The sequence below is a fragment of the Meleagris gallopavo genome, chromosome 25 (assembly GCF_905368555.1).
Source record: "Meleagris gallopavo chromosome 25, MGAL_WU_HG_1.1, whole genome shotgun sequence".
Classification (NCBI taxonomy): Eukaryota; Metazoa; Chordata; class Aves; order Galliformes; family Phasianidae; genus Meleagris; species Meleagris gallopavo.
Window position 1 is genome coordinate 3645271 of NC_139428.1, and position 26744 is coordinate 3672014.

Here is a 26744-nt window from a genome sequence, read left to right on the forward strand (position 1 = left end):
ATTAGCTGATGTTCATCATACTGAAACTCTCAGCATTCTTGGTGAAGGTGAATTGAGGCCCCTTGCAGAAGGGGACAGCCCTGCAGTGGCTGAATGCCACGGGAGCTGGATGCAGAGGGTAGGTAGAGACAACAGAGGAATGGTGGGCAGGAGAGGCACAAACCCCCAGATGCTATTTGCAGGAGTGATGCAGGACAAGGACAAATTGTCCTTTTCCATCATCCTTGTGCCCAGACACCTTTGCATCTTCCCCTCTCCCCCCCCCGCCCCTTCCCCCCAGTGCTGGGGCACATCTGTGTTCAGAGCACTGAGCCCACAGGCAGAGCAGGGCTACAACAGCAGCTGAGTTCTTATTAACATTTCCACTTGCTACTTCACAGCAAAGGAATTAAGTTCAAATTGTGTACGAAAAGCGCCGGCTTCCCAGCTCAGTGCAGCCCTGAACTGTGCAAAATCAGCAGGCTTTGTACTTTATAAGGAAGATTGACCCATAACTAGTAAATATTGATTTTTCCCTGGAAAGCTGCTCTCAGCCAGTTGCTGCGAGGCAGTGCAACACGGGCAATATAGCAGACGACGATGCCATGAGAGCATCTTCTGCATCCATGCAGATGGGCACAGCTCTGCCCTGGCTGCTCTCCTGGGCCCAGCCAGGCTTACAGGCGGCAACCAACTTTGAGGACATGACTTTCCTATTAACTGTCTCATCCTTATTAATAGAAATTAGATTAATTACACTGTTGCAGGCAGTAAATCTTTCCCTGGAGAGACGGGGAGGGTGCCTGGGATTTTGGTCTCTGTGTGATGTTCAAATTAGTGATTCTGCCTAATCCCATTTTTCAGTGTAATAATGCTTCTGGGCGAGGGATGGGTGAAGCTGCATGGCTTACAGGCACTGACTTTCTGGGATAAAGAGAATTTCATCCCCACCCTCATCAGAGCCAGGAATAAAATTGCACTGAAGTCCGCACCCCATAAGCCATGTTTCCCACCACTGTATTTTAAGAGGACATTTATGCTTTCTCCCAGCTCAGATGTGACAGCAGAGCAGTGGCACCCTGCAATTCCACAGTGAGGTCCAGCCACATCAGTTTTTTTGTATTATCTTACAGTAAATGAGAATCACTGGACAATGTGGATCTGATTTGCAGCACAGCTGTGAAAGAAGTCCTGCCTTTAAGAAAGCTACCATCTATGAATAAATTGGATATACTTACTTGGAACTCTTGATAGCTAAAACTTGCTGTTGAGAGGTTATAAAAGCAGAAACCCAGCCCGTCTCATGATTGCCTCTCTTCCTACACAGAAGGAAATACTAGATTTATGTTCCAAAAAAGGGCTTGCAATATAGCATCACAAGCGTGTCTTGCTGGAGGGGGCTTAGCACACCCAGCTCGAGCACCCAGCTCTCTTCTTGCCCCACAAGGACAGTTTTTCAGCTGGAGAGAAGCTGTGCCCACAATTCCCTTTTCAGAGAACTTGTCTACTTGGGCAGTTGGCCTCTCCCTTTCTCCTTTGAAGTGTTTTCACACTTCAGAGCCAGGCAGGGCGAAGTCCTTGTTGTTCTGCCAGCCGGCTGCAGGCAGCATGGACCAGAGAGATGGGCTGTGACCAGCTGCCATCCTCCTTGTGTGGGAGTGTGACAGTGATGGGACAGAGTGCAGCACACCTCAGGACCTCGCACAGAGCAATGCACTTTCCAGAAGTGCATCTGTACCATCAGGCTGTTGGCTTCTGTAATCCCAGGTGGAGAGAAGCACCTGCCAAGCCACTTTTTGGTCACCCACAGCAGGAACACGGCTTTGCCATCAGGTAAGAGTGAAGAAGGCATCTCCTGAACACGCTCCTGCAAAGGGGCCAGGTATATGAGGAACCACTCTGCCCCTGAACACACACACACGGAAGATGAGCAGGCATTACAGCAAGGCTCTTCTCTGCGGACACCTCCAGCATTCATCCAGAACCCTGCGGTAAAATCAATTAGAGAAAAAGAAAGCTGCAGCTAAATCTACGGCAAACAACATTGTTTGATTTGTTTTCAGGAGTCCCTGTAGCCTGTGACACATGACACAGGATCAGATAAAAGGCTGCAAGGTCCCACTGGGAATGTCACGTTGCAGCAGATGCTGTCCGGAGTGGAGGGGACGCTGCTCATCACTGCACAGCACAGCTTCCATGCAGCCAGATGCCAGCCCAGAAAAGCCACCATCAGTTAAGTCTTCTAATTAATATATTTTACCTAATTGAGTGCCCAACTGCTAAATTATATCAGTCAGGTTAATTAAATGTTAAATCTGTCCCAGTTAAGGGGAAAAAAAGAAAAAGAACAGAGAAAAAGGAGCAAAGTTACAGAAGCTTATATTGCGAAACACTTACAAGCCTGTTAATTTGAGTAATTGTTTTCACCTCCCACCCTCCACCACCCACATCTTAACATTAAATGCCAAACTTAAGACTCAGCAGTCAGCCCCCTTATCAAGGGGGAACATCTGGATTAATGCTTCATCCTCGGACTACCCCCACTTTGCACTGTAAGGCAATCCAACACAAGATCTGGGCTGAATTTAATATTTGAACATTTCAGTAGTCCCAATGAGCTGCTGGAAGCTGACCCTGGACACCAGCTGGGCGCTTCCAGGAGGGCTCTGCCTAAAGTGAAGAGAGCCTTGGCTGGAAGCAGGCAGAGAGCAAACACAATGAGCAGACAAGCGGTGCCGGCTGGAGCCTGCTGCAACAGGGTTGCAGTAGAGGGCCTGGGATCCAGGAAGAACTGTCAGTACAGCCCACGGACTAGACATCTTAATGGAAAAGATCTTTGTGCCTCATTAAAAACTGCTGTGAACTCTGCTGGAAGTTAGATCAGAGCTGGTGTAACATCCCCGCTGCAAGCAGCACACAGGTCAACTGCGTGGAAAAGCACACTGGGATGGGAGAGGAAAACAAACCCATCACCTCACCGCACAGACACCCTGATAAGGGGACAATTTATGCTGTTGGTGAAACAATGTTTTTTTTTTTTGAAAATACCTTTTCTTTGTTATTTCCCAAGGCTGTCATCTGCGTGCCGACGTTCTCAAATGACTCACAAGTTCCACAAATGGATGAAATTTCAGTTTGCAGAACATCTTTGCTGCTGGCAGCAGATGCTGCAATTGAATGTGAATTTTGGAGTTGCGGCCTGTTCAATGAAACTCAGCGAAATTGGAAGGGTGTCCAGTTATTCATTTCACCTTTGAGTCTGTGGTTCTCCCAGTCTCCAATTTAGAAAGGAGAAATGAATTACAGCTCCTCTGTTCTTTTAGAAATGCTGAGAAATGCTTTCCCTTCGTGTGCTTTCAGACGACCACAGAAAACATGGGGTTTTTGGTGGAATCGTACAGGTCAGCTGGAGGAGCTGCACGTGCTGTCCTGCACCTTCAAATCAAACGCTCCTCCATGAAAAAAATTGCCTAGAGACAACTCTGATTTGTTCTAAACTGTTATCTCTTCCATCGGCAAGCAGGGAATTGTTATCTATTTATTTCTTACAATGTCATTGAATCAGTGACCACCTGCAAGGTGTCCACGATGATAAACGCTTGCTTTGTGTACGGAGCTATTTCTGACAATGCTTGATAGTGCACATCTATCAAATTGCCTGGAAGAGCCACCTATTAGGATCATTATCTAACACAGTCCCATTGAACAGGGAGTTCAATGTCAGCACATCCCGGGGAAGGCACCTTGCTGGGTACCCATTCTGCTCATTATTTCCCTAGATTAATAGTTCCACATTTTCATTATGAATTTGGGCTCAACTTTGGAGTTTTCATGCCCAGAGCTGCAGTGCAAGCAGAGGCTCACGGGCAGACTCTCACACACAGCTTGCTGCTGCACCCACTTGGTGCATACAGGAACTCATAGCTGGAGGACTGCCTAAGCTCAGCCAGCCAGTGAAAATAAATGCTATTTCCCCTGCAGGACTGTAGTAATTCACTACTTCAGCCTGGTGAAACAGGCACACCCTGCTACTTGCTTGCTCCCCGCAGGGTCTGTGCTTCTGGAAGTACCACAACTCATCTTTCCCCAGCTTGCTTTGTCACTGAGGGGACTTATTTTTGAAAGAAGTCTGGTTCATGCCAATGGCCTTGATCTAAAGAACATCAGCATTCAGCAGTCTTTTAGCAAACCATGGCCATTACTCCCCAAATCACTCTTCCTACAAGAAAGTCACAGCTGGAAAATAGCTCAGGAAGCAATTAAGCCTCCTTACTGTTCAGAACAAACCCTACACTGATCTAAATGAGTACTACCACTCTTATTAGGAAAAACATTAATGGATTTATTAGTAACTCTACCATATCTCGGTGTTAAATAGGAGAATGAAATGGCTGACAAGCATATAAATTCTTGGCCATAAGGATTATAATTGGAACTTTTAAAAAACAGTATTAAAAGAAAAATTCTCTTGGCAAGCTAAGCATTTTAGATCCAACCCCAGTAGATTATTAAAGCAGAATCTGGGACTGCATATTTGTACCCAAGCGCTTCATGGCTTTATTTACAGTTGTTTGGGTTTTCTTTAAACGATTGCTCGCAGAATTCAGCAAAGATATCAAACCAGGTGTCCTAGCAGATTAGTAGTTCACAATATTGCCACCTGCAGTCAAGACCTGGAAGCTGCCACGACCTGAACAACCCTGGTGCTCTACAGAGTTCTGCTTTTCCAAGCTGCTACAAAGTAAGGCTGCGGTGGTTGCAGGAAAAGCAAATAAAAGACTTCTCTCTCCTGCCTCATTTCAGAAAAAAATAGATGAGTGTTCCCGTTTGAGTTTTGATATAAATCTAACTGCCTAGGAAAGGGCTCAAGTTTCCTGAAGTTGGAATGAAAAAATATGTCTCTATTTCCAATAAGCAATTAGAAAGTAATATATATATATATATATATATATATAAATGACTGAGGAATTTTTATTCTGTTTAAACATCATTTGCTGGATTTGTTTCTTTGTGAAGGAGTTGTAGTGAATCAATTCTATTTTAATGAGTATAAAAGGGGAAAAAAAGGTTTGTCTAGTCCAAGTTTTCTTCTTCTCTGTTTAATATCCAATTTCAGGAGAACAGCTTCTCCTAAAAATTTTGAAAGTGTATAAGGAAAGTTCTCTCTCATTCCAGACAACAGTGAATAATCTCCAAGTTACCAGAGCCAATTCAGCCAGAGGGCTCTCTGATAGACTGTCATTCACCTGTAATTTTCAGTTCTTTAAACCCAATAAAATGTATGCATTCACTTTAAAACCTCAAAAGCATGAAGACTGTGATTCACAGCAGCACCATGAACTCCAAGCAGCTTTCCTTCTGAATCCCAGGCACCAGTACCTTGCTTTTAGCTACGTCAGGTACTGCACTGAGTCTTGTCACCTCTTAAGTCTCTCAGCAGAGAAATTGGTACAACAGATCTGATCTGTTGCTTTCTTTTCCCAGACAGAAGCAAACTCCAGGCACTTGTGTCCGCTGCTAATGCCTTCTGCAAGATATCAGAATTGCCTTTCTACCCAGCTTGCTGGTCTGCAAGCCTAAGTTAAGTGTATATTGATCTCTGCCTTTGAGTAAATAAAGTAGCTGCCTTTTAATTATTATCCAGGGGAAAAAATATATGTAATGAAAAGAAGATAAATGGAGACCACGATGGATGGATGGACCAATGGTCTGACAGACGTTGAGCATGGCTCCATTCATTTCAAGTGCCCTCAAAGCTCTGCTATGAATGTATAAGGTGAACGATTTTACTGCAATTGCTTGATGCGCTTTTAGTCAAACTCTTTTATTTCAGGTTCAAAGGTCTGAAAAAGAGCACTCTGCATTCTGATGGCTGGTATGCAAAGAAATTAATGTAAGACATTAACAGAGAAGTTTAACAGAATGCAAACAACTTGGGTGCGACAACAGAGGTGTCTCCTTGAGCACAGAGATGATCGTTTCTACCAGAAGCTGAAGTGCTAAAGATGCTTTTGCTCCGTCTGCTTAAAAGAAAGCAAACCAGCAAAAGCCCAACAGCTCAGAGCAATCGCCTCAACGCTGCCTTAAAGCACCAACAGCCGCCCGCCCGCTGTCCAATCAGAACTCAGCGAGACTCAGAGCAGCCAATCGCAACCGAGAGCGGTGCGGCCAATCGGAGCTTGGCGCGTTTTGATGACGCATAACACAGCGACTGCTTCCGGGTCGGCGGTCGCCATGGCGGCGATGGCTGCGATGGTGGCGGCGCTGCGGGAGTGGGCGGCGGCAGCGGCGCGGCGGGACGCGGCGTGGCGGGCAGCTGTGGCAGCCTGTGCGCCGCTGTTGGCGTCGCTGGCCGGGCTGGCGGCGCAGATGCGGGCGGCGCAGCGGTTAGCGTGGGGCGGAACGCCGCTGGGCGCCTTCGGCGAGCTGAGGGAGAGGCTGTGGCGGAAGCAGCGCGGAGCGGTCGAGGCGCTGCTGGAGGAGCTCTGCGAGCGGCGGTGAGGGGGAGGCGGTGGGGCCGGGCCGGGTGCGGGGTGCGGGGCGCCGCTGAGCTCTGAGCCGTGCAGGGAGGAGCTGCGCGCCGTGAGGGACGCGGTGGGGGCCGGCGCTGCCGCTGTGCTGCGGCTGTACGAGGAGCGGGCGGCGGAGCTGAGCTTAACCGAGGTGCTGCGGCGCGGGCCGCGCTGCCCGTCGTTGGCCGACGCTCTGGAAGGACTGCAGGATGTGGAGCGTTACTACCGGCACCTGTATCCTTCTGTAGCAATGCTGGGCTGCTGGGCGTTCCTTTCTCTGTGTTGTCCTTATGCTGTCTGAAGGTACCTGGAGATCAGATTGTTCCTCCTGCTCATCAGCTGTGACAGCCTGGCAGACATGGAAGCCCTCCCACAGTCCTGGGAGAAGATTTTGGAGCGCTATGGGGAAGACACTGTGCAAGGTAGTTCTCCACACGTTGGACCTAAAGGATGTTTCTTTGAGCCCTGTGCTGATATCTCTTTCTTGAAGGCAGAAGGCCTTCATATCGCCTACATCCTGTGTTGCTTGTACTGTTTCTGTCAGTAGCAGTGGCTGAGCATGCTCTCTGCCCTTGCTCTTTGCAATCAACCAACTCACAGATCTTGTACACAATTTGGTGGTAAATGCCAGCTGTTGCACTCCAGGATCAGCTGGAGCAGCTTTCTTTCTTGCTATTTTATAAGGGACTTAGTAATCTGTTCCATTTGGTCTACAAACTTACTTTATATAAGCTTATATATATATATACACAATTTTAGAAATAATTTTCTGCTGATACAGAATACAGATAAAATGTATTAATTAATAGCTGTGGTTTTTGTTTTTGTTTTTTTTCTTTTCTTTCCCAACTCAGATTCTTTTCTTAAGATCTCTCTCTTTCTGGACAACCAGTGACAGCTGCACTGCTGGCAAGGCTTCAGATGGAGAGCAGGCAGGACTGATGTTGACCAGCTTGTGTGAACATGTGGTATATCCTGAGATAACCACTAAGAGGAAGATTACTTGAGGCAGTGTTTAGAAGGTGGATGAGGTGACCTCTATAGGAAGTGCTTGGAGTGTTCCATTTTCAAGCTGAGATGGATTGTGTTTGAGGAAGAGGTTGAGCTCAACAGGTCATGACAATAGAAAGAAATTGTCTTCAGCTACGGAAGTTGTCTTTCCTTTTTCCCCCCCAGTGATGTTTTATATGCTGAAAGAAATTTTGTGACTGACTAAGTTGTAAACAAGCGGCAAAATGCACTGCAAATAAAGGTAACATGAGACACAGCAGGTTGATGGGAAAGTGTTTTAGATAACATCCTTTAAATAAAAGATGTTGTATCAGGAATTATAAGTAGTTTGTACATTGTCCTTCTGAGCAATGTGTTTGCTTTCATCCCTCCTGGAACAAGGAACAAATTTGGCAACATAAACACTTGAGTTCTGATGTGGGCAGTTTGAAGCGTGTTACATCTTTCCGAGGAAGACATGTCTGTATAAGTAAAAATCACTTGCTGAAAAGAAATATCTCTACAAGGGCGTGTTTAACACTCAATCTTAAAACTTCCAGCAGCTGCTGTCTGTTTTAGGTTCACCTTTTGTTGGCAGTGAAAATGATGCTCTGTAATGTTCCGAGAAAGTGATGGGATATGTGTCTCTAGCAGCTGTAGTTTGCTGTCTCTGTCTTTCTCTTCCTCTTTTTTTTTGGCGGGGGGATAAGGGCACAAAATAAGTTTCAAACCCAAGGAATCCATTCGACCACCTGAGGGCACTGCTCGACCTGCAGAGGGCTCCGTGCGGCGGCCTTTGAAGACTGCTGATTGTGCAGGGCTGCTGCTGCCAGTGCTTCCCCATCAGCTGACAGCTCTTTGTGGAATGGTATTTAATATGCAGTTTTAATTGCAAAGAAAAATAACGTCACCCACTTGGCTTTGGTATGGCTTCAGGGTGTCATGAGTGATGAAATCAGCGTTTGTCAAACTAAGGGTGTTAAGCACACAGAAAGCCAGGCAGTTTCTGGAATGAGCACATACAGGGCAGGTGTTCCAGGCATCTGCTGGCTGTGGGGGCTGGGAGGCAATTCCTCTTTGTGTTTGCAAACCCAACATTGCTTCAGGGCCCTGGAATGCTTGCTGGTGCTGATCCTGTCCTCCAGCCTGTCCTGAAAGGGGCTCTTGTGGCTTCTGCTCTGTGCATGCCCTATAGACCTTATGCAAGAGTGCAGTTTAACTGCTGAGTCAAATTTCTGCTGCTGGGGAGCTTTTCACTTGGCCATCTCATTCCCAGGAAAGTGAGAAATGGGCTCCTCCTCCAACTGTTTCAGCTTAAGATAAAGCAGATGATGCAGTGAAGATACTGGTTTGGCAGATTAGCCAAGAATGAAGTTTATTTAGCTAATGGTTGTGTAGCAGTCTCGATGCAGATGCTTCTGCGTGCAAAGTATTTCCCACCCTCGAGCAGCTCTGTTTCACCATGACCTGTCACTGACTCGTTTTGTCAGTGTGCTTCTGGTGCAGTTGGTTGCATCACAGTATTGGTTCAGAATAAGGCATCTATTTTCTTGTGCCCAGCACAGTGCAAAATTTCATCAAATTTCCAAAACTTTGCTCCCAGCCCACAGACTCCTCTCTCAGCTCCAGATATTCACCTTCTACCTTTGGATTATTTAAATCCAAACATCCCCAGTATTTAGGATCTGGCCAGTGAAGTACCCTAGGTGAACGTTATTAGCTATCACCTGCTTTGAGTGTTCAGCCCATGCACCTTCCCTAGGGGCATAACTGAGTTCTGATTTGAAGGAAAGGATGAGTGTCTGCTGTGGGATGACAGGCTGAAGTAGATTTACTTGGATTGCCTCCTAGCTCTTTTGTGACAGCTGACTGCTGGTGTCTGGAGAGACTGTCGCTCTAAATCCACCTGACAAACAAGGTTGTATGTTGGGATACAGCAAAGAACAAAGATAATAGCAAGCTCTCTCATCCATCTACCTGTCCCTTTTCTGATAGCTAAGAGCCTGTGGCAGAAGTGAAGATGTATTGCTCGTGTTTGGAGCGTGCTGCCAAGCTGTTTGATTTGCAAATTTATAGTAAGGGTTTTGATGGGAGCGAAGAGACTTCAGTTTTCATGTCTGTTGACATTCCTTCAGCGTGAGCTGCTGCATTTTTCTGCTTGCTTCTGCTTACTGCCTGACTCTGCATGCAGCTGGCTGGTGTGTGCTGTAATTGTCACCACTCTCGATAGTCTGTCTTTGGTTTGCTGTCTGAGGGTGCTCTGAGCTTATGGCTGCTTCCCATGAACATCTTGAGTCTCTCAGTGACACAAGAATGGGCCAAAATGATCTGACCTCTCAACAAATGTGTGCCTGAGTTTTTGTTACTGTCACTTCTAAGCACGGTGATGTACTCTGAGCTTAATCACTTAGACACAGCTTGAGCTAAATCCTGAGCTGTTATACTTCAGCGTAGAGAGGACACAAGAAACCTCTCTGCTATAAAATGGCAGCGTAAAGCCAGAGGGGAGGCAAACAGCCTGATAGGGAACAGCTGTATGATCTTATGCTCATCACATACGGCACAAAGTGAGTAAAGACAGATGACTGCAAGGGGTTTCTTGGGGTACCATCTTCACTTGGGCCTTCAGGTTTCATCTTATCATTAGAAAATAGTAAATCATGGTGTTTGTGGAGGCAAAATTATCTTTACACGTGCACACAAAAGGCTGTACAGCCTTTTAATACTCCTCTGGCAGCCCATCTTCAGGCTGTGTAAGGAACAAATGGATTTAAAGTTTGGAAGGCCTTCAAAACAGTTCAGTGGTGGCCTTTCTCCTTCTCCTGGAAGCCTGGCTCTCTACTATCTGTCATTTGGGTTCGTGACAGTGCTGTGGGAGTGCTGAGAGGGGTTTCTGAACTGAAGGAAGCCATGATCCAACTCCTAACTCTTACTGAAATGGGGTGAGGGAAGTGCTTGTTGAAGTTTTGGTGCAATTAATTACCAAGAATGGTTTATGGCTGATAGGTCATGTCATCAGTTGTATTTGTCTGCAGCCTTCTGGAAGGGCACAAATGAACCTCTGCATCAGAGGGCTCTCATTGGATACAACTGTGGGTTTTGTTCAGTTTCAAGGTCTGTATGTTGCAGCTCAAGAAGGCTGCCAAGATCCCCAGTTGTTAACAAGAATGTCATTCCTTGTAGATGCCAGACTCCCTTCAGCCTGTGTTTGCTGGAGAATCTGCAGGTTCAAAGCATCCCACCATGAAGACAGTCAGGGTGGGCATTTAGCCTCCACGGGCTGAACATCAGAGCACTCAGGTGAGAAGGCCACTCCTCCTCTTTCCATTCCTGGGAGTCTGCACTGCTGAGCCAGATACCTGCAGCCAAGCAGAATGGATGCTGTTGTTTCAGTGCTGCCCAGCGTGCAGCTCCAAGAAGCAAGGACACCAGGTAGGTGTGTGGGGCCAGAGGCTTCAGCCCAGTGAGGTCAAGAGGTAAGAGCAGTACCAAAGGCATTGCTTGCCCGAAGACTAACTGATATAACACACCTAGCCATAAAAATAACTCTGAGTGCCTTTATTTTTGGAACAGAGCTCTTAAAGAGTTCTTGCATGAAGACCTGTCTCTTAGGAATGCAATAAAACAAAGTTAGCAGCTGGAGCTACCTTGTTAAAGTGAAGTTTTCAGGAAACACAGAGCTCATGCTTTGATTTTCAGCTTTACCTCCTACTAACTTAATTTGGAAATAGTTATTCTTCACTTATGGGGAAAGCACAAACTAAGATCAGTTACTAAATTTAAATACCCACAAACATTTATAGGGAGCATCTGACTTCTATCTGGTTGGTTTGGTTTTTTTCATTAGGGTGAAAGTGAGTTTCTCTACACAGTTCTGCTTTGGAAATGAGACTGTCTATGGGTAATTTTATTTTAGACACATTTATATCACCCCGTTCTTTCACTCTACAATAAAGTATAGGTGTGTTTTCTGACCCTCCTGCCATCATCTTGAAAACATGCATGTTTTATGCATCGTATCCCTCCCAACTCTCCAGACAGTGGTAGTGTCTCATGCACGTGGATATTCACCACTGTCCCAACATCTTTGTCCAGTGTCCATCTGGAACCAGAATCCATGGATTTGGAGTGTCAGATTCAGGACTCCAGACTTCCACAGGAAACAACAAAAGCTTTCCTTTAGCATAAGTTCATGGGTTATCAGGCAGATTTCAAAATCAAATTTCCATAACAAGGAAAAAAAAAAAAAAAGGTAAAGAATTTGGCACCCGATTTTAAGTTTGATTTTAGTTGGATGCAGAAATATGTGACAAAAAGCCTTGTGAGTCATTTAATAAACCAAGCATGAGTTTCACAAGCCCCTGCGGTTTCCATGCTAATTCTTTGAGACTTTCATCTTGGCCTGGAGCAGCACTCCTTTGTGATTTTGCAGGGCCCCAGAGCCTGCTCGAGTGCTTATCCACTCAGAAATAAAACAAACATTCTCCCATCTACATTAATTGAATGTGCAGCTCTCATTCCTAGCACTCGGCTCTCTACGCTTTAATGTTTCTCGAGTGCTCTTGACTTTATCACAGCATTTGCCCTGTTGAGCTGCTGGTGAGCTCCAAGGGGAACAAAATCTGCTAATCCTATAGACGTGAGTTGAAAGGGAACGCATCTGGCTACAAAGCAAGGAAGTGCTTTCCTGTGGTGAGGAAGTGCTCAGCTCAGGGCCCATTGTCTGGCCTTGCAAAGATGGGCACAAAAATCTCTTTGGTCGGTTCTTTGCCTCTGTGCTCCATCCCCTGATGCTGCACCCTGCCCTCTCTGCTTAGCAGACCCTCTGCAGCAGTCAGCAAAGTGCAGACTGCTCTCATCTCTCCCACCTTATCTGCCATTCCTGTGTAGGTTTTATTTCAATCCTCCCTTCCTGCTTTTCCCCTCAACCCTTTTTCTCCTCCTCCCTTTTTCTGTGGAAACAAATGTACAGTAGGTGTCTCTTGAACTTGCCTGAACTCCTTGTCCCAAGCACCTTCCTGACTAATCCTTTCCAGATGTCCAGGAACTTTTATGTTTAGCCGTTCTGCTCGAGTTCCTCATTCATTCTCAGATGGAGCAAACGTTATATTTCCTCAAATTATTTGGAAAATAAGGCTGATCTTAGCCTTCTGTGAAACAACCTCTAAGTATGGCATTATGAGCACTGCTGCAGCCCCCTGCACCCAAACTGGAGCAAGGTGAGCATGCATAATAGTGCTGTGAGCTTCATTTTCCACATACGACTCTGCTCCATGGCTTTCTATGAAGTTCTGAAAGCACTCAGTACTGCACTTGCACCCAACCAAGGGGCAGGGCTGTCAGCTTGCAACCTCCCAGTAGCAGCAGCATTACAAGGTCCGTTAGATATCATTGGACAACAGCAAGACAACAGTGGAAACCGTGTTTCTTGGCTTATCCTCTCATCCTGTTTCCCAAATAAGTTTGGTTTTGGGGAGGTGGCTGTTCCTTCAGACTGGGATAGGCTTGATGTCTCCCTTTGCTCACATCTCCTATTTTCAAGCAGCATGCAGCCTCATTGCCTGTACTGTTCAGCGTGAGCTTCTGAGGGGAAGCATGATGAGGTCTGTGAGGCTGGAAGTAATGAATGGGTCAGTTTGCAATCCTGGAGAACAGCTCTTCAGCACAGCCCCTGGTTTGCCTTGGAGACACATCCTACGCTTCCCTGTGGACATCCCTTGGTTCTTCTCCTTTTCCCAATCTGCTTTTCAACTTTTCTTCACGTTTGCTGTTCAGCAAAGCCTGCCTTGTGTTTGGGATGTTAGAAACCTTCGGACCATTCGGTGGCCTTGGGAAATTTCTGTCTTTTTCCTTCCATTTGTTCTTATTTTGGGGTTCACCTCAGCATGTTATGAGTTGACTGCAGAATGCTGGTGTTAGGAGAGAGGATTTCCATGAACTGGGAGATTTGATAGGATGTGGTTGGTGCCATTGGTGGTCCAGCAATGGGTAAGAGCTGGTAGGATGAACCTGTTTTGTTCTGTGCTCCCTGCCAGCCCCACATTCACCATTGCCTTTCCACACAACCAGAGCTTACAGAACAGTACGTAGATCTTTAATCTCACAGCACAGTGGGGTTTGGTGCTCCTCCTCCTGCTGCACCACTGCTCCTTCCTCACCAGGAGCTGACACAGGATGGCTCCCAGTCCTTTTTCCTGCAGTCCAGACAGTCTCTGGGCCACCTGGGGAAGGAGAATGAAGAATATCAAGCCGGTAAGTCTCCTAACTATTCTGCTATGTGAGGAATGAATCCAAGAGCCTTTGCAGACGATTAATCTTTTCAATCCTAAGAAAGCAAATGATCTCCTCCCGCTCCCATAAATTCAACCTCTCTCTCCCGCTCCCCCTCTCCAGTGTTTGAACTGCTCGCCAAGAGCTTTATTAAAAACTACAAGATGCAGTTTTGTTTCTAACCGAATCCCAAACAACTGCGTTAGGTGGAGAAGAAACATTTGGTGCAGTCAGCTTTAGAGCATTTTTGTGTATAGTCCATAGCCACTTGTCAGCCAGAGACCAAAGTCAGCTTTGCACCAAGCTTAATAGGACCTTTTCTCTTCTCTCCTGAGGTTAGGAGATGAATTCAAGCTGGTCAGACCTTATGGTCTCATTTCAAATAGTACCTGGCAGCGATTGCTGGGAGTAACCCACGTGGCAGTCACGGCACAGTGGAAGGATGCAGTCTGCATCGTGCTCCGATAACGCCCCATTCTTTCCCGACTCTTTGCTCCAAAATCAATGCTGCTCCACACAGCACAGCCAGCTCCAGGAACAAACTGTGCTGTGCAGCAGCGAGGTCCCAGCCGTCTTCCTGTTGATTCCCCTTTCTTGACTTCCAAGGGGGAGATTGCTGAAGATACCCCAAAGCCCGCTGAAGCCTTCCTGATGTCTGCTGGTGCTGTGAAGCAGAAAGTGGCCGTCCTGCTGGTGCTGAGCCCCAGGAGCTGCACCCAGAGGTGGCTGAGGGCAGTTAGAGGTCCCAGGGTGAGGTGCACTTCGAGCCGCCAGCTGCCGTGCGTCACCGCCATTCCTTGGCACCACGCACAGCGTGTCACAGCCTTCTCCATTTCATTTCTTAATGTTCCCTGGGTCTGAAATCCATCAACCAGTGCTGAGAAAAAACATACGAAGAGGAAGCCAAAGCAGAAGTAAGCAAAGCTGTTCTGTTGGCTGAATTCCCCCGGCTCGTTGTGTCCCACTATTCAGATTGAGTCACAGCAAGCACTTCTGCTTTGTGCACCTGAACGTGGAGAGAAGGCAGAGATGGCAACAGTGCTCTTCCTTGCTGTCACTGGCAGAGAGCACTGCATTCCTGTTTTGGGACCCATCGCAGTGCAGGAGGGATTGGAATCCTGGAATAAATCCAATGATTTTTCTTCTTTTGGGTGCCCGAGAGATAGCGTGCCATTGTTGGTTTCCTTTCCTTATCTGCTACCTGTCTTCCTCTCCTCATGGAGAAGTTGAAATGACAAAGAAATTTAAGCGGAGGTGAAAACAAAACAGAAATGTGGGGACCAGCCCATCAGGGCTTGTTCAGGCCTCATTGATTTGCATGGTCTGAAGATAAAAACGGTCACTAGATCAACTGGTTCGAGTATCCCTCTGCCATACCAAAACAGGCCCCATTTGCCACATCTGGCCCTTTTTTTTTTTTTTGCAACAAGTTGTAATTGGCTCTTCTGTGATGTTTCATGATCGAGGAACATTGAGATTTTTGTTAATTTTGGGGTATTTAAAATCAGCTTCTGCTTAGTGGTGTTTCTCGGAGGTCCTGGGAGTGGGGACAGAAGGGTTTCATTGAGAAAAAGGAGTGCAGGTGTGAGGGGTGAAGGATGCATGTGGCTGTGTGCCTGCAGGTATGGCACGCAGTGAACATGGGAAAGTCCGGGAATCTGTTGAGAAAGGGGAAAGCGGTTGAAAGAGGATTCCCGGGTTGTCCAGGTCAGGACACAGAACTCTCCTTCCTCAAGAGATCACCGTGTTGTTATGCAAAGGAAAGGGGATATCTCCTGGTGTGGCTTAGCTGGGAGAATTCTGCTTCATGGCACGATTTTGATACCTCTCCACCAAAGCCCTGGGAAAAAGGGTCAAAGCAGGTTGTGCAAGTGGAAAAGAGGCGGATGAGGCTGTGGAGTGGGGAACATGCTCTTGAGGCTTGTACAAGGAGTGCTTTTAAACTTAATAAATCTATCCGTGAGTCAAATGTCAGAAGCAGGGAAGGAGAGAAGGAAAGGATGGAAAAACTGTGCACATGAGGATGAGGAATCTGGAGCAGCTCTGAAACCAAGGAACCTCCAGGCTGCCCTGCCTGGAGCTTGAGGCTGGGGAACCATTGAAGATGGAGATGGAGCAGTTGTGCTGAGGGGGATTCCCAACCTGCTGCCATGCACCATCGTTCTGCATCAAGCTCAGCCTTGCAGAGCCCCCCAGCTCTGCTCCAGATGGGCACAGGGGGTTCTGCCTCCCCCACTGCAGGTGTGGGGATCCAACAGCAAGCACAAAGCCCTGAGGTGCCCGAGGAATAATCCAGACCAGCTTTTGCTGGACACTGCTCCCCCAACTCTAAAAGGCTTTTTGGTCGAGTTTAATAAGATTAGGCTGTAAGCTCTGGAGATGTCAGATCGCTGGCAGGTTTGCGTTCAGTAGTTTCTCGAGCGCCAGAGAATGTTATTGCTCATTTCATTGGCTTGCCTTGATTTCACTGGATCAGCCTGTTGCTTTGCTTCCCAATTAGCTGCATCTGCACAACAGTAATAGGCTGGAGAGCAGAAAGCCTGGTGAGGGGTGCAAAATATTTCTGCCACTTAGAAGGGAGTTCCTTGCATCAACCCCCTCGGGAAGGTTCAGGCTCTGCACCCAACCTGACAGCTGTCACTGCGTGAAGCCCCATGGGGGTCCCAGCCCCTCCTTATCGCTGCAGCACACAGCAGTGACATTGCACAACTTGGTCTGTTTCTGGGGAGTGTGTGTTCTCCAAAGCTCCAGCTTAGGTCTGTGCTGACATTATTGAAGCTACTGGTCATAAAACATGTCAATACAGGGGTCAGGGCCACATCTGATCCTGTAAAAGGAAAACAAAACAAAGGGAACCAACCAAAAATGGAAAGCAAACACGTATTGACAAGCAGGCCGGTTTTCCAGGGACACGGAGTGGAAGCTCCCCAACCTGCTGCAGTCACTGCATGGAAGGGACAAGTGGAGCAGAGGAGCAGCCGTGTCCCAGTGCCACATCATCGTGCAAGTGCAGAATGCTCCCAGCACAGCAAACTACAAATAAATGCTGTCGATGCCTTTGCCATCCCGTCAGGGATTAGTACATGCTGGAGCAATTTGCATGGGGATGAAACTTGGAAGAGAGGGCAATGCTGAGGGAATACGGTATTATTTATTATTGCCAGTTGCAAGGGAACAGCAGCAGCTCTAAGCTTGTATAACTTGGAACATGACTATTATTAGAACGGAAAGTTAGCAAGCAATTAGCTAATTGCAATTCACATTGTCTGTTGACAATTATAAGGAGAACAGTTATAAACCCCAACAGATGGAACTCAAATGGGTCAGTCTTTTTTTTTTTTTTTAACCATCCCCAAAGGGCATTTGCTACGAACTTGTAAACTATAGGTTCCAATCACAGCTGTGTGAACAAGCCAGTCCTATGAGTAAACACATCGGAGCGGTCACTTCAAACAACCTTCCTTGCTGAGGAAATGCAGTGCAGCACCTTTACCTGCTGGCAGAAGCTGTGCCCAGTGCTCAGGGCTGCTGTGGGGATGGGAGCCCAGGCGCTGGAGGTTCAGCACAGCGGGGTCAGCCCCACAGCCACCAGTCTATTGCTGAATCTGAGGTCTGGTTACAGCTGGCTTAAGCCCAAGCTGGACATCAACCGGGCTGGAAAATTCAGCTAATGTCTCTGTGGTTTCATTCATTTGCTCTGCTGTGATGACACTTGTCTGTATATCCCTAGAAAAAGGGAAGCAAATCAATGCAGCTACAACACACGTCTCTCTCATCCGTTTGTTTACGGCTCTGTACAACTTCAGGTAATACCTTCTCTTCTTTCTCCAGCAGATCCGCAGCGTATCCTGAACCTCATTTCTCAACCTTTGAGGGCTATTTGAGGGATCTTTGGTCCCCAGTGAGACTGTGTCAGAAAAGCCATCTCTGCACAGACAGGCAGGGGATTAAGTCAGGTCCCGCTTCCCCTTTTAAGCCGCAGGAGATACCAGCGAGGCAGTTCCCATGGGACAGAGATTATCTCATTGCTTTTGCTGGAAATATCTGAGGGATGCAGCGCAGGGAGATGATGAATGGCTGTGAAATATGAAGCGTGGATCCGAGGCATAGCTCTGCACACACTTTACGTTTGTTTAAGCCAAAGAAGGACGTGGATATGCTGACTACCTGATAAAGGTCTTTAATCCTACAGTTGGACTTTTTGTGGAGTTGCAGGGAGCTTTGCTCCTTATCTCGGAATGTTACTGATGCTGTGGACTCCTGCAAAGGTGAATATCCCAATTTCAGGTCAAGTTGATGCTGATAGGGGTGCAGCTGTGGGATCTGAAACAGATTAAGGCCGGCTATATGAATTTCATAAATAGTAATACTAAACCAGTGCACACCTTAGGCTGATATTAAACAGGGGATGAGTTGGTATTTATCCTTAATAGCGAATGCATTATAACGAAATGGAAACATCAGGTTTTACTTACAAAGCCCAGGTTTCCCATAGGAGGCGGTTTATGGAGTGACCATTTATTAAAGACAAATGCTATCATTCGAAACATATCTCACGTAGAGAGGAGGATGGGCTGATTCAGAGGAGTGGTAATGAGAGCTGGAGCTTTGCATTTACAAGGCATTGATGGAAGCAAGCTGAGCATCAAGGCAAGGTGCACTGTCCCCCTGCACCCCAGCAGCATTGCAAGGTGCTGAGCCCTGAGAAGCTGAATGGTAACAAATATTGAGCAGCAGGCAGAAAGCAAAGCCGGTTCTCTTGAGTCAGAGCAGTCATGTGCTTAAAATAAGTCCATCTTGGAGAGGTGCCATCACCCCAGCGGGGCACCGGGGGCTGAGCAGGGCTGGGGTGCTAAGCTCTGCTCTCTGCACTGGAAATCCCCAGAAATACGAGCTGGCTGCTGCTGAGCGGCTCCAGGTCTGAGTGATGCTGTCTGAAGGAGAAGGTAAGAGAGTGCCAGGGGTTGTGCTCCGTCCTGTCATTGCCACGTGGATGAGTAACTGCATCCTCACGTTTTGCTTGTTTGATCTTTGTGGTTTTGTCATTATTGGGAATTTCCAGCTCACACTTGCCCTACAAACATATAGTTCACAGTTCTGGTGTACTCTGAAGCAATTTGATTTGTTCAAGTGAAAGGAGAATGTGCAGAGCATCCTCAGGCCAGGGTCTAGGAGGGCTGATGGTAGCAGAGGGCACAGTGCCTCTTCTGCACATCCAGAGGTGTCTCTGACCCAAGGAGCATACGCAAAAAGGAAGGGAGATGCCCCACGTTTTAATCTGCTCCTGCTGAGGAACGCCAATATCAGCACCCATGGTCACAGCCCTTCCAAACCTGCATGGCTTCCCTTTCATTTCATGAGTAAGTGATTTGGAATTGCAGGGCAAATGTTAAACATTAACAACTGCTGGTAAAGTCACATCTGCAGATCGTTTTGCTATTCACCTGAAAAGAAACAGCGCTCATTCAATTAATCGAAGAAGTATATGGCAGTTTTCTGGATAGATCCTGGCACTGTGACAGCATGGTGCTGTTTGTTCTTTGGTTTTGAATCAGAAATCCAGGATGAGGACATCGTTTGGAGGAAGTGGCAGGTAAAATTACTTGCTTTCTAGAAGCATAGATTTGGTTTGTTGCGTGTAGGAAGACTTTCTGGCTCAATGTAGTATGACATTTGCAACCATTTAATTTGAATAAATTCCATTTTTATGTTCCATCCGGCTTTTAATATGTCAGCCAAACCATTCGTAAGGGACAGAATGTAAATCCTGCCTGCCCTCCCTTCTGTGCTATCATCAGGGATCGATCATGCTAACACTGCTTGTTCCTTGTGCTTCCAGAGCTCCCAGAGGTCAGCAGCTCCGTTTGGAAGGCCTGTGAGAAGCTTCAGGTTCCTTAAGGATGAAGAGGTTGGGAGCTCTGTCTCCATTCATCATGCTGTGCATAGGATGGGTAACCATGGACCAGGGATGCGAAGTGCAGAATGAGCATGGCCTGTGGCTGCAAAGGGAGAAACTTGGCCTGAAGTGGCTGCTACAGCGACAATGGGCAAGAGCAAAGAAGTCCTGAGCGGGGCCTGACTTCTGAAGAAGGAAACAACCAACAAAATGTGTGCCCTCCTGCCAGCCCTGGGGAGGTGGCTGTGCCAGCAGCAGGGTGCTGCAGTGCATCTGTCTCATTTCCAGATCTGTACCATCAAGAGGTGAGGTGCAGGCCAGCAACAGTGAGAGGCTGGCTTTGCTGCCAAGCCACAAACCAACTGCAATCGCTCCGGTGCGAGTCCCATTGCAGAGCTGCTTGGCTAAAATTAGAAATCCAATTGAGATCAGGCTAGAAAATGGATTGCTTTTTTCATAAAGCAAAACAGGTGTCAAGCACCTGTGTAGAAATGCGTGGCCATGAAGCGCTTCGCCATCTGCCTCCATCATCCAGTGCTGGAGAGGCAGGAGAGCAGATCCTGGGGGCAAAAGTGAGAGAGGCTTCTGGTATGCTCAACAGTCATTGCCTGGCATCCCTTAGTGAGAGCATGGAATTCTCTGCATGTTACAGGTGACTTATCCATAGGAGTGCAGCTGAGAACACCCATCCACCCTGAGCCTGCTGCCTCAGCATGGTGGGGAATAGGCCACAGTTCCCCGATGGGCAAACTGTAACTATTGAGAGAACTTCTTGATGAGTTATCTTCACATCTGGCAGGGAGAACAGTGGGACAAGGAAATGCATTGCCTGTCTGCCTCTGCAGCTCAAACAGGCTGGTGACAGCTCTGCAATGTAAATGATGCGCTTTAAGCCCTAAATAAAGTGTGAGGAACGTGTTTGGGATCAGTAAATCCATCCTGATGAAAAGAAGCAAAGGAATGAAATCCCTTTTGCCAAACAGACTGGTAAGTCCAGGGACTAAATGGAATCTAGTCCCACTGAAAAATGGCTTCTGGAGATGGATGGTTACGATCTCTCTGCTCTCATCAGTGGCATTTACCAGGCTGAGGGAGCAGGAAGACTTTGGCAAGGGTGAGGCTGGGGAATGGGGTCACATTCCCCTCCTCAAAATACTGAGTTTGTTGCATTTATAATCGTGTTCCCCCATAGGCATTAATCACCAGCGAGGGGTGGCTGCAGCCAAACATCCCTGCTGGCCTTCAGCAGATTGGGGCTTTCCTTCTGCTTGTAAGTGGTAGACTTAAGATAAGCCCAGGGCCTCTTAAACACGCCTGCCTCTGAATAAACAAAGCAGTATGATGTGTTACAGGCTGTACTGCTGCAAACTGGCCAGCTGAGGAGCAGGAGGGGACTCTGTGCATTTTGTTGCTGCTGAAAAGTCACCTGTCTGCAAAAGAGGGCAGGCTGCAGGCCCGCCAGCCAGCTTGCTCACACAGCATGGAAAGTCTCAAGGCAATAACTGAAGGCAGACAGCATTGGATCAGTGGAGGGAGCAGCCCAGAGTGTGTGTGAGCTGAGCCCAGGCCTGGCACTGCACAGCTCCTGTGGACCCTGGGCTCGATGGAAACCTGATGATATCCCTTTTCCCAGCAGGTTTCTGTGCCCACTCCCTCTGCTGTGTCACCTTTTCCAAGAGATTCCTATCTTGCAGGAAAGCTCTTCAAACAAGACAAGCATCTGGACAAAGCCTGTGGGCAGCTGCTGCCTGGCAGCTTAAGGGAGAATCAGCAGCTGTCCTCCCACACATGAAAGAAAGCATTGGTGATGAGGCTGAGCATCACATCTGAATCAGCTCATCCACCCTTCCTCTGAAAGATGCTCCAAGCTGCTCTGATGCCAAAGAGCAAACCTGGAGAGCATTTGGGTGAAAAGTCAGTCATACTGATAAGGCAGAAATGCCTGCAGACAGGGCACAAGCCAGGCAGACGTAGGCAGGGGACTGGGCGAGCAGGAGGCAATGGTTCTTCCTGGACCTAAATAAAGCCTGCGAGTTTTTAACCAGTCTGTTGCATGTTCTTTGTTGCCCTTGCATTTGAACAAGGGCAAAAATTGGGCTGCAGGCATTGCCTTGATTCACTGCACTGTGCTGCTACTCCCAATATCCATACACTGCAGCCTGACCCTCACAGACCCCATTCCCCCTCCAGGCTCTGCTGTTTCGGTGCTGTGGGTCAGCAGTTACCATCCCATGACACGAGGCCACGCTGCCAGCACAAGATGCAGGCTGGGTGCAGGAGGCTGCCAAGACACCTCACCAGATGCATATTGTCTCTTTGTTCCTCTGAAAACCACACACACACACACACACAAAAAAAAAAAAAAAAAAAAGGTTTCTCCCTTCACAGTTCAGTGATGCCCAGACAAAGATGACGTGAAATCTGTGGGAAGACTTATTTTATTACAATATAGGAATTCACAGAACCAGATGTTTAAACTTTGCCGTTGCTCCTCCATTCGAGCACCACTGCCCATGCTCAGAGGAACCATTCGCAATATAATTTACTGTGGTTTATATGTGCCCACTGCTGCTCAGGTGGCCAAAATTTGCTCTGGGTTGGGGCTGCCATGTGTCCCCTGTGCCATAGGAGCTAGTGGGGACAAGGTGGTGGTACTGAGGATATGGGGGTGGGGGAAAACCATCTATTGAGAGTGGGACAGGAGGAGGCACAGCCACAGGAGCAGCATGGGTCTGGCCAGGACACTACACAGCCTTGTGGGATGTGTTTTATAAATGATATTCCCTGGGAAATCTGCACTGCCCAGAACATCCCTCAGGGTCTCTCCCCTCTTGCAGGATCACGAGGGATGCCACAATCCTCTGGGAGTCAAATTCTGGGTTTCTGGTGTCCTCTGTTTCTCACCCTGGCTCCTGAAGCAGGGTTCAGAGCCCAGCTCCCTGTTGGAGCTGCACCCCTCCTGGGAGCTGTGCAGCCAGCAGCTGTTTTGCAGCAATACAGGACAGCCTTTTCAAAACAAGCCAGCAGCTGTGAGTCAACGAGCATGCAGTGTTTTAGGGTCCTTAGGCTGGAACAGAGACGCGAGGCTCACACGCACGTCCAGGCTGGCAGCATTGTTTATTTCCCCAGCATCCAGAATTTCATCTTTTCCACCTTCCTGCTGCCAGCACAATTCCTTATCCCTCTGCCCCGACACCTCCGGGGCTTATATCCAGCTGAGCCACACTGCCTCCATATGTCCTCCCACCATTGGCTGCTAGTTATTAGAAGCCAGTGCTGGTTGCTGGTCCTTCATTGTGTCCGTTCAGAGTTGGCAGTCCTTAAATCCCATTAAGCATCGGCATGATTGGTCCCAGTCACATCCTCCACCCCACAGAACCGGTGAAATCCTTTTCTCCCATTCACCTTAGGTGATAGGCAAATCACTGTTTCTCATTAAAGCAAAGCAGAAAATCATGGACCTTCCCTACATCAGAACAGAAGTGACCACTGAAAGGGGAAAGCCAGTGTAGAAACAGCAGTGCTCACATCCTGAGCTGGGAGCCTGCCTCAGTGTTTGGCCTCAGGCAGTGCCATCCAGGGGCAGGACTCAGCCTTTCACCGACCAGAGGAAATGTCAGGAAAGGGAAACAGCTGGGGGGAATCCCTCTGCTGTGATCCCACATAGCTGCAAGGGGCAGAAGTCAGAAGTGGTATTTCCCCAGCAGATCTTGTAAAAGCAACTTGTAAAAGTACGATTCGGATCATCACCCGCTGCCTCCCCACCCCGTGTTCCTGTCTGCTGGGTGAAGAGTTCCAAGCGTTTGCAGAGAATTACAGCTTGTGTTCATCAACACAAAATAGCGATAAACTCTGCAGAAGGGTGCAGTGCTCACGCTGGATTCACCTCTGTGCACATGGGCACCGTTCAACTAAAAATATCCCAAACCCAAAGCTCTGAGTTACCTCCAAGTTGGAGAAACTCCAATACGCACTGACTTTAATAACCAGGAAAAGGGGATTGGGACACTTGTGACCCCTCAGCAAGGAATGTTCACCAATCCCTTTGCTCCAGGAGGTTCTCCCAGGTCTGCAACTCATAGCAAATGCTACCAAAATATTTTTTATGCAAGATCAGCTCTGGAGTGAAACACAGAAATGCACAAAGAGATCTCAATTGACCATCTGGTTCTAACGTTCCCAAAGCTCGCAGCCATTTATCTCCGTCCAAAAGTGTGCTTTAAAGATGCAATAGGAATCTTCCTTTGTAGAGAGTATTTGTGAGTGTGTGTTTGGCCTCCAAACACGTTAAACTAAACACCAACGCTGATGGGGAGCACATAAACGCTAGAGAACATGCTTGCTTCATACCTGAAACAAGGCTTCATTTTGGATGCAGAACTGTGTTTATTTTCTTGGAAAGAATCAGGCCCTTCAGCTGCTGGTCTCAAGGGAATAATTTTTCTAGAAACCTTGTTCCTTCTGTAATTCTTCGTAACAACTCACCGACTTGAGCTGCCCTAGCTTTAAAAATACATTTTCAAAGCCCATTAGCAAATTCACAGGTTTTTTTTATACACTGAGAATTAAAGTGGAAACATAAGACTGAGCAAATTATTTTCACTTTATATACAGTCTCCCTAGTAAACAAGTGTTGCAAAAGTCTGTGCGCTGTCGGCAGAGCACTGAGGGATGGAGAACAGAATGTGGTCACATGTGGTTTTATTCAGGGAGTTATTTATATAATCTGAAGTATAGTAACAATCTTTTTGGATCCCCAGGCTCCCAGCTCTGCAGCCCATGCAGACGGAGCTCCTTGGCTTTTCCACTGTGTCTACACAGCCCCACTCGGCTCTGAGTGCATTGCATCACAGCCTGGGCACTCAGAGGGTTTTGGAGTCAGATCCTGACCCTGTAACCCTACGAAGTCATTGTGATGGGCAGGAGCTGTGTTATCTTCATGCCCCCATCCACACAGGGTCCCACATCTCCCCACCCATTGTTTTCCAAAGGCGCCATGGATTCATCTCTGCATCCCACAGCAAGGAGCATCATTGCTGTTCCTCTCCAGCATCCCCCTCCCCAGCACTGGGAGATGTCCACCCTCCTCACAGCCATCCCTGGGGGTGCACAATCCGCAGTGGCTGGATCGATAATGCAACATTGCAGACTAGTGGTGCGAGAGGAGAGCGGCTGGCGGGCTGCAGAAGGCCAACTGAGGTCGGAGAAACCCACGGTCCTCATAAACCATCAGCTCTGCTCACCCGAAAGAAATGTTTTTAATCTCGCTGGCATTAATGATTCTAGTTAGCCGTTGGGCAGGCAGGTGAATGGAATTCTTTATTGTGGCTCTTGGGCTCTATCTCAAATAGCAATAAGGATTATCCTCCAGATTTCTGCATCTCGCTCGGAGCCCCTAGCATGTGTTTGTAATTTTCCTCTCCCTTTCAGGCAATGCCAGCAATCTCCTGAAGTTTTTAAACTGAACCTGTGAAATTTAATGGTTGGCCAGTGTATCTGACATACTCTTCTAAAATACTGCTTCAAGTGTGCTTCTCATACTGATTGATGGTTTTTCCTCCAACAAAGTATCCACTGTATTTTATTACTGGTATTTCTTATGCCTTTTTTTTTTTTCCTTTGGTCAGAAATGAAGGTCAGACCAAAGATGCTTCTATGAATTTCCAAGGAGGAGCAGTAGGTGGCTGGCTTGGATTTCTTTAGTCTAATTTGTCTGTTTTGAATAGGCAAAGGCTTCGTCATGGCACCAACTCCTCAAGCTCTAGGACCAGCCCAGTGCTGAAGATGGTGGTGTTGCGTGATCATGGTGATCATGAACAGAAATTGGGTGTCTCTTGTGTGGCTGCTGGAGGGCAGAGCTCTGGGGACCCCATCCACACGGCCAAAGGCAAGCTGAACATCAAGGAAGCTGAGCTGGGGCGAGCTTTGCTTAGGGCAATGGAGAAGGAAGTCCATATTGCTTCCTTGGTCACGGAGATTTCAGCAATCCTTGCTGCCATGCAGGAGGTGGCCATGCAGACCCCAGTTTGGGACATTCAGGAGCAGAGGGACTCTATGATGGGCACCGGATGGCATCAGCCCCAGCTCCCCACTGCTACCAGCAGCAGCTGTGTCGCCTCGCAGCGCTCCCTGCTCTCAATTGCTTTGTTTTTATGAGCCAGTAGTTCGAAACTTTGAAATAAACAATGATAGTTGCCTAATTTGAGGGGAGGACGCTGTTTCTCTTTCTGTGGCAAAAGAATGAAAATTTGTCAGGACATAAAAATACCATAGGCTTTCCCTACACGCAAACTGCTTCTGTGGTGGCTCACTGGGGAAGGCGCATGTTCAGGCTCTGTGATGATTGTGGCTTCCAGCCCCGGATCTGGGTTGGTTCCTGGTGTCCCAGTGCCTGGTGTGGCTCAGGAAGGCGGGCAGTGCTGCCCTTGCCACGTGTTTGCAGGCAGTGCCCAGCGGCTGGTGGGATGCGGAGTTTCATCAATCTGCAATTGCAAATGTAGGGCTGTGGCAATGAGGGAATTCAGTGATCCCACAGATTTCATATCTCCGCTGACCCGCTCTGGCCCGTAAATGATCTAAATACTGATTCCTCTTGTCTGTGGCCAAAAGGGAACAGTCAGTTCTTGTGTTTCGGAGTGAGGCGGCATCATCAGGCAGTGGCTTTGAGGCTTTATGGAGTCATCCTTTCTGTTTCTCTAAACCTTTTTTCCGAAGTCGTTCTGCTCACTGAACCTTTCATTGCTGCCTCCATCTCATCGCAGCTCATGTCACACCCTCAGCCATCGCCTCTGTTCCGTGTGTGCTGCGATGGCTGATCTTCACCCACGAAAGTGAATACAGTGAGGAATTTAACATGAAGAGGAGCACCCTTCCACTCGCGGGCATCCTACAGATCCACCTTGGCTCTCCTCTCCCTGCACGCAGGCAGGAGATGAGGGAGCAGCGCAGAAACAAGGAGCCACACTGGGGAGTTGCTCAATCATGGGAGTTTGCAGGAGGAATCCAGCTGCACGCCGCAACAAAGAGAGAGCAAGGAGGCGGCTGGTGGAGGCGTTTCTTTTCTATCCCAGTTGTCATCTCACCCCTGTTGATGCAGC

The 26744-nt window shown here is 47.8% G+C and overlaps 1 protein-coding gene across 2 annotated transcripts; it reads left to right on the plus strand.

Annotated features, from left to right (window-relative positions):
- The first annotated feature begins 6171 nt into the window (after positions 1 to 6171).
- On the plus strand, positions 6172 to 7819 carry AIRIM (AFG2 interacting ribosome maturation factor). Of its 2 annotated transcripts, none has more exons than XM_085208706.1 (4): positions 6172 to 6476; positions 6546 to 6725; positions 6795 to 6913; positions 7346 to 7819. In XM_085208706.1, exons 1-4 carry the CDS (start codon positions 6172 to 6174, stop codon positions 7384 to 7386), a joined length of 645 nt encoding a protein of 214 aa, XP_085064832.1. In that variant the 3' UTR covers positions 7387 to 7819. The 2 variants fall into 2 exon arrangements, with proteins under 2 accessions (XP_085064832.1, XP_085064833.1); XM_085208707.1 differs by having other exon boundaries at positions 6840 to 6913.
- The last annotated feature ends 18925 nt before the right edge of the window (positions 7820 to 26744 follow it).

Excerpts from the sequence above, each read along its gene's own strand:
- AIRIM (XM_085208706.1), top strand. The coding sequence starts at position 6,172 with ATGACGCATAACACAGCGACTGCTTCCGGGTCGGCGGTCGCCATGGCG. Across the intron at positions 6,726-6,794 it reads GAGCGTTACTACCGGCACCT|GTACCTGGAGATCAGATTGT; the intron begins GTATCCTTCTGT and ends TGCTGTCTGAAG. Across the intron at positions 6,914-7,345 it reads TGGGGAAGACACTGTGCAAG|ATTCTTTTCTTAAGATCTCT; the intron begins GTAGTTCTCCAC and ends TTCCCAACTCAG.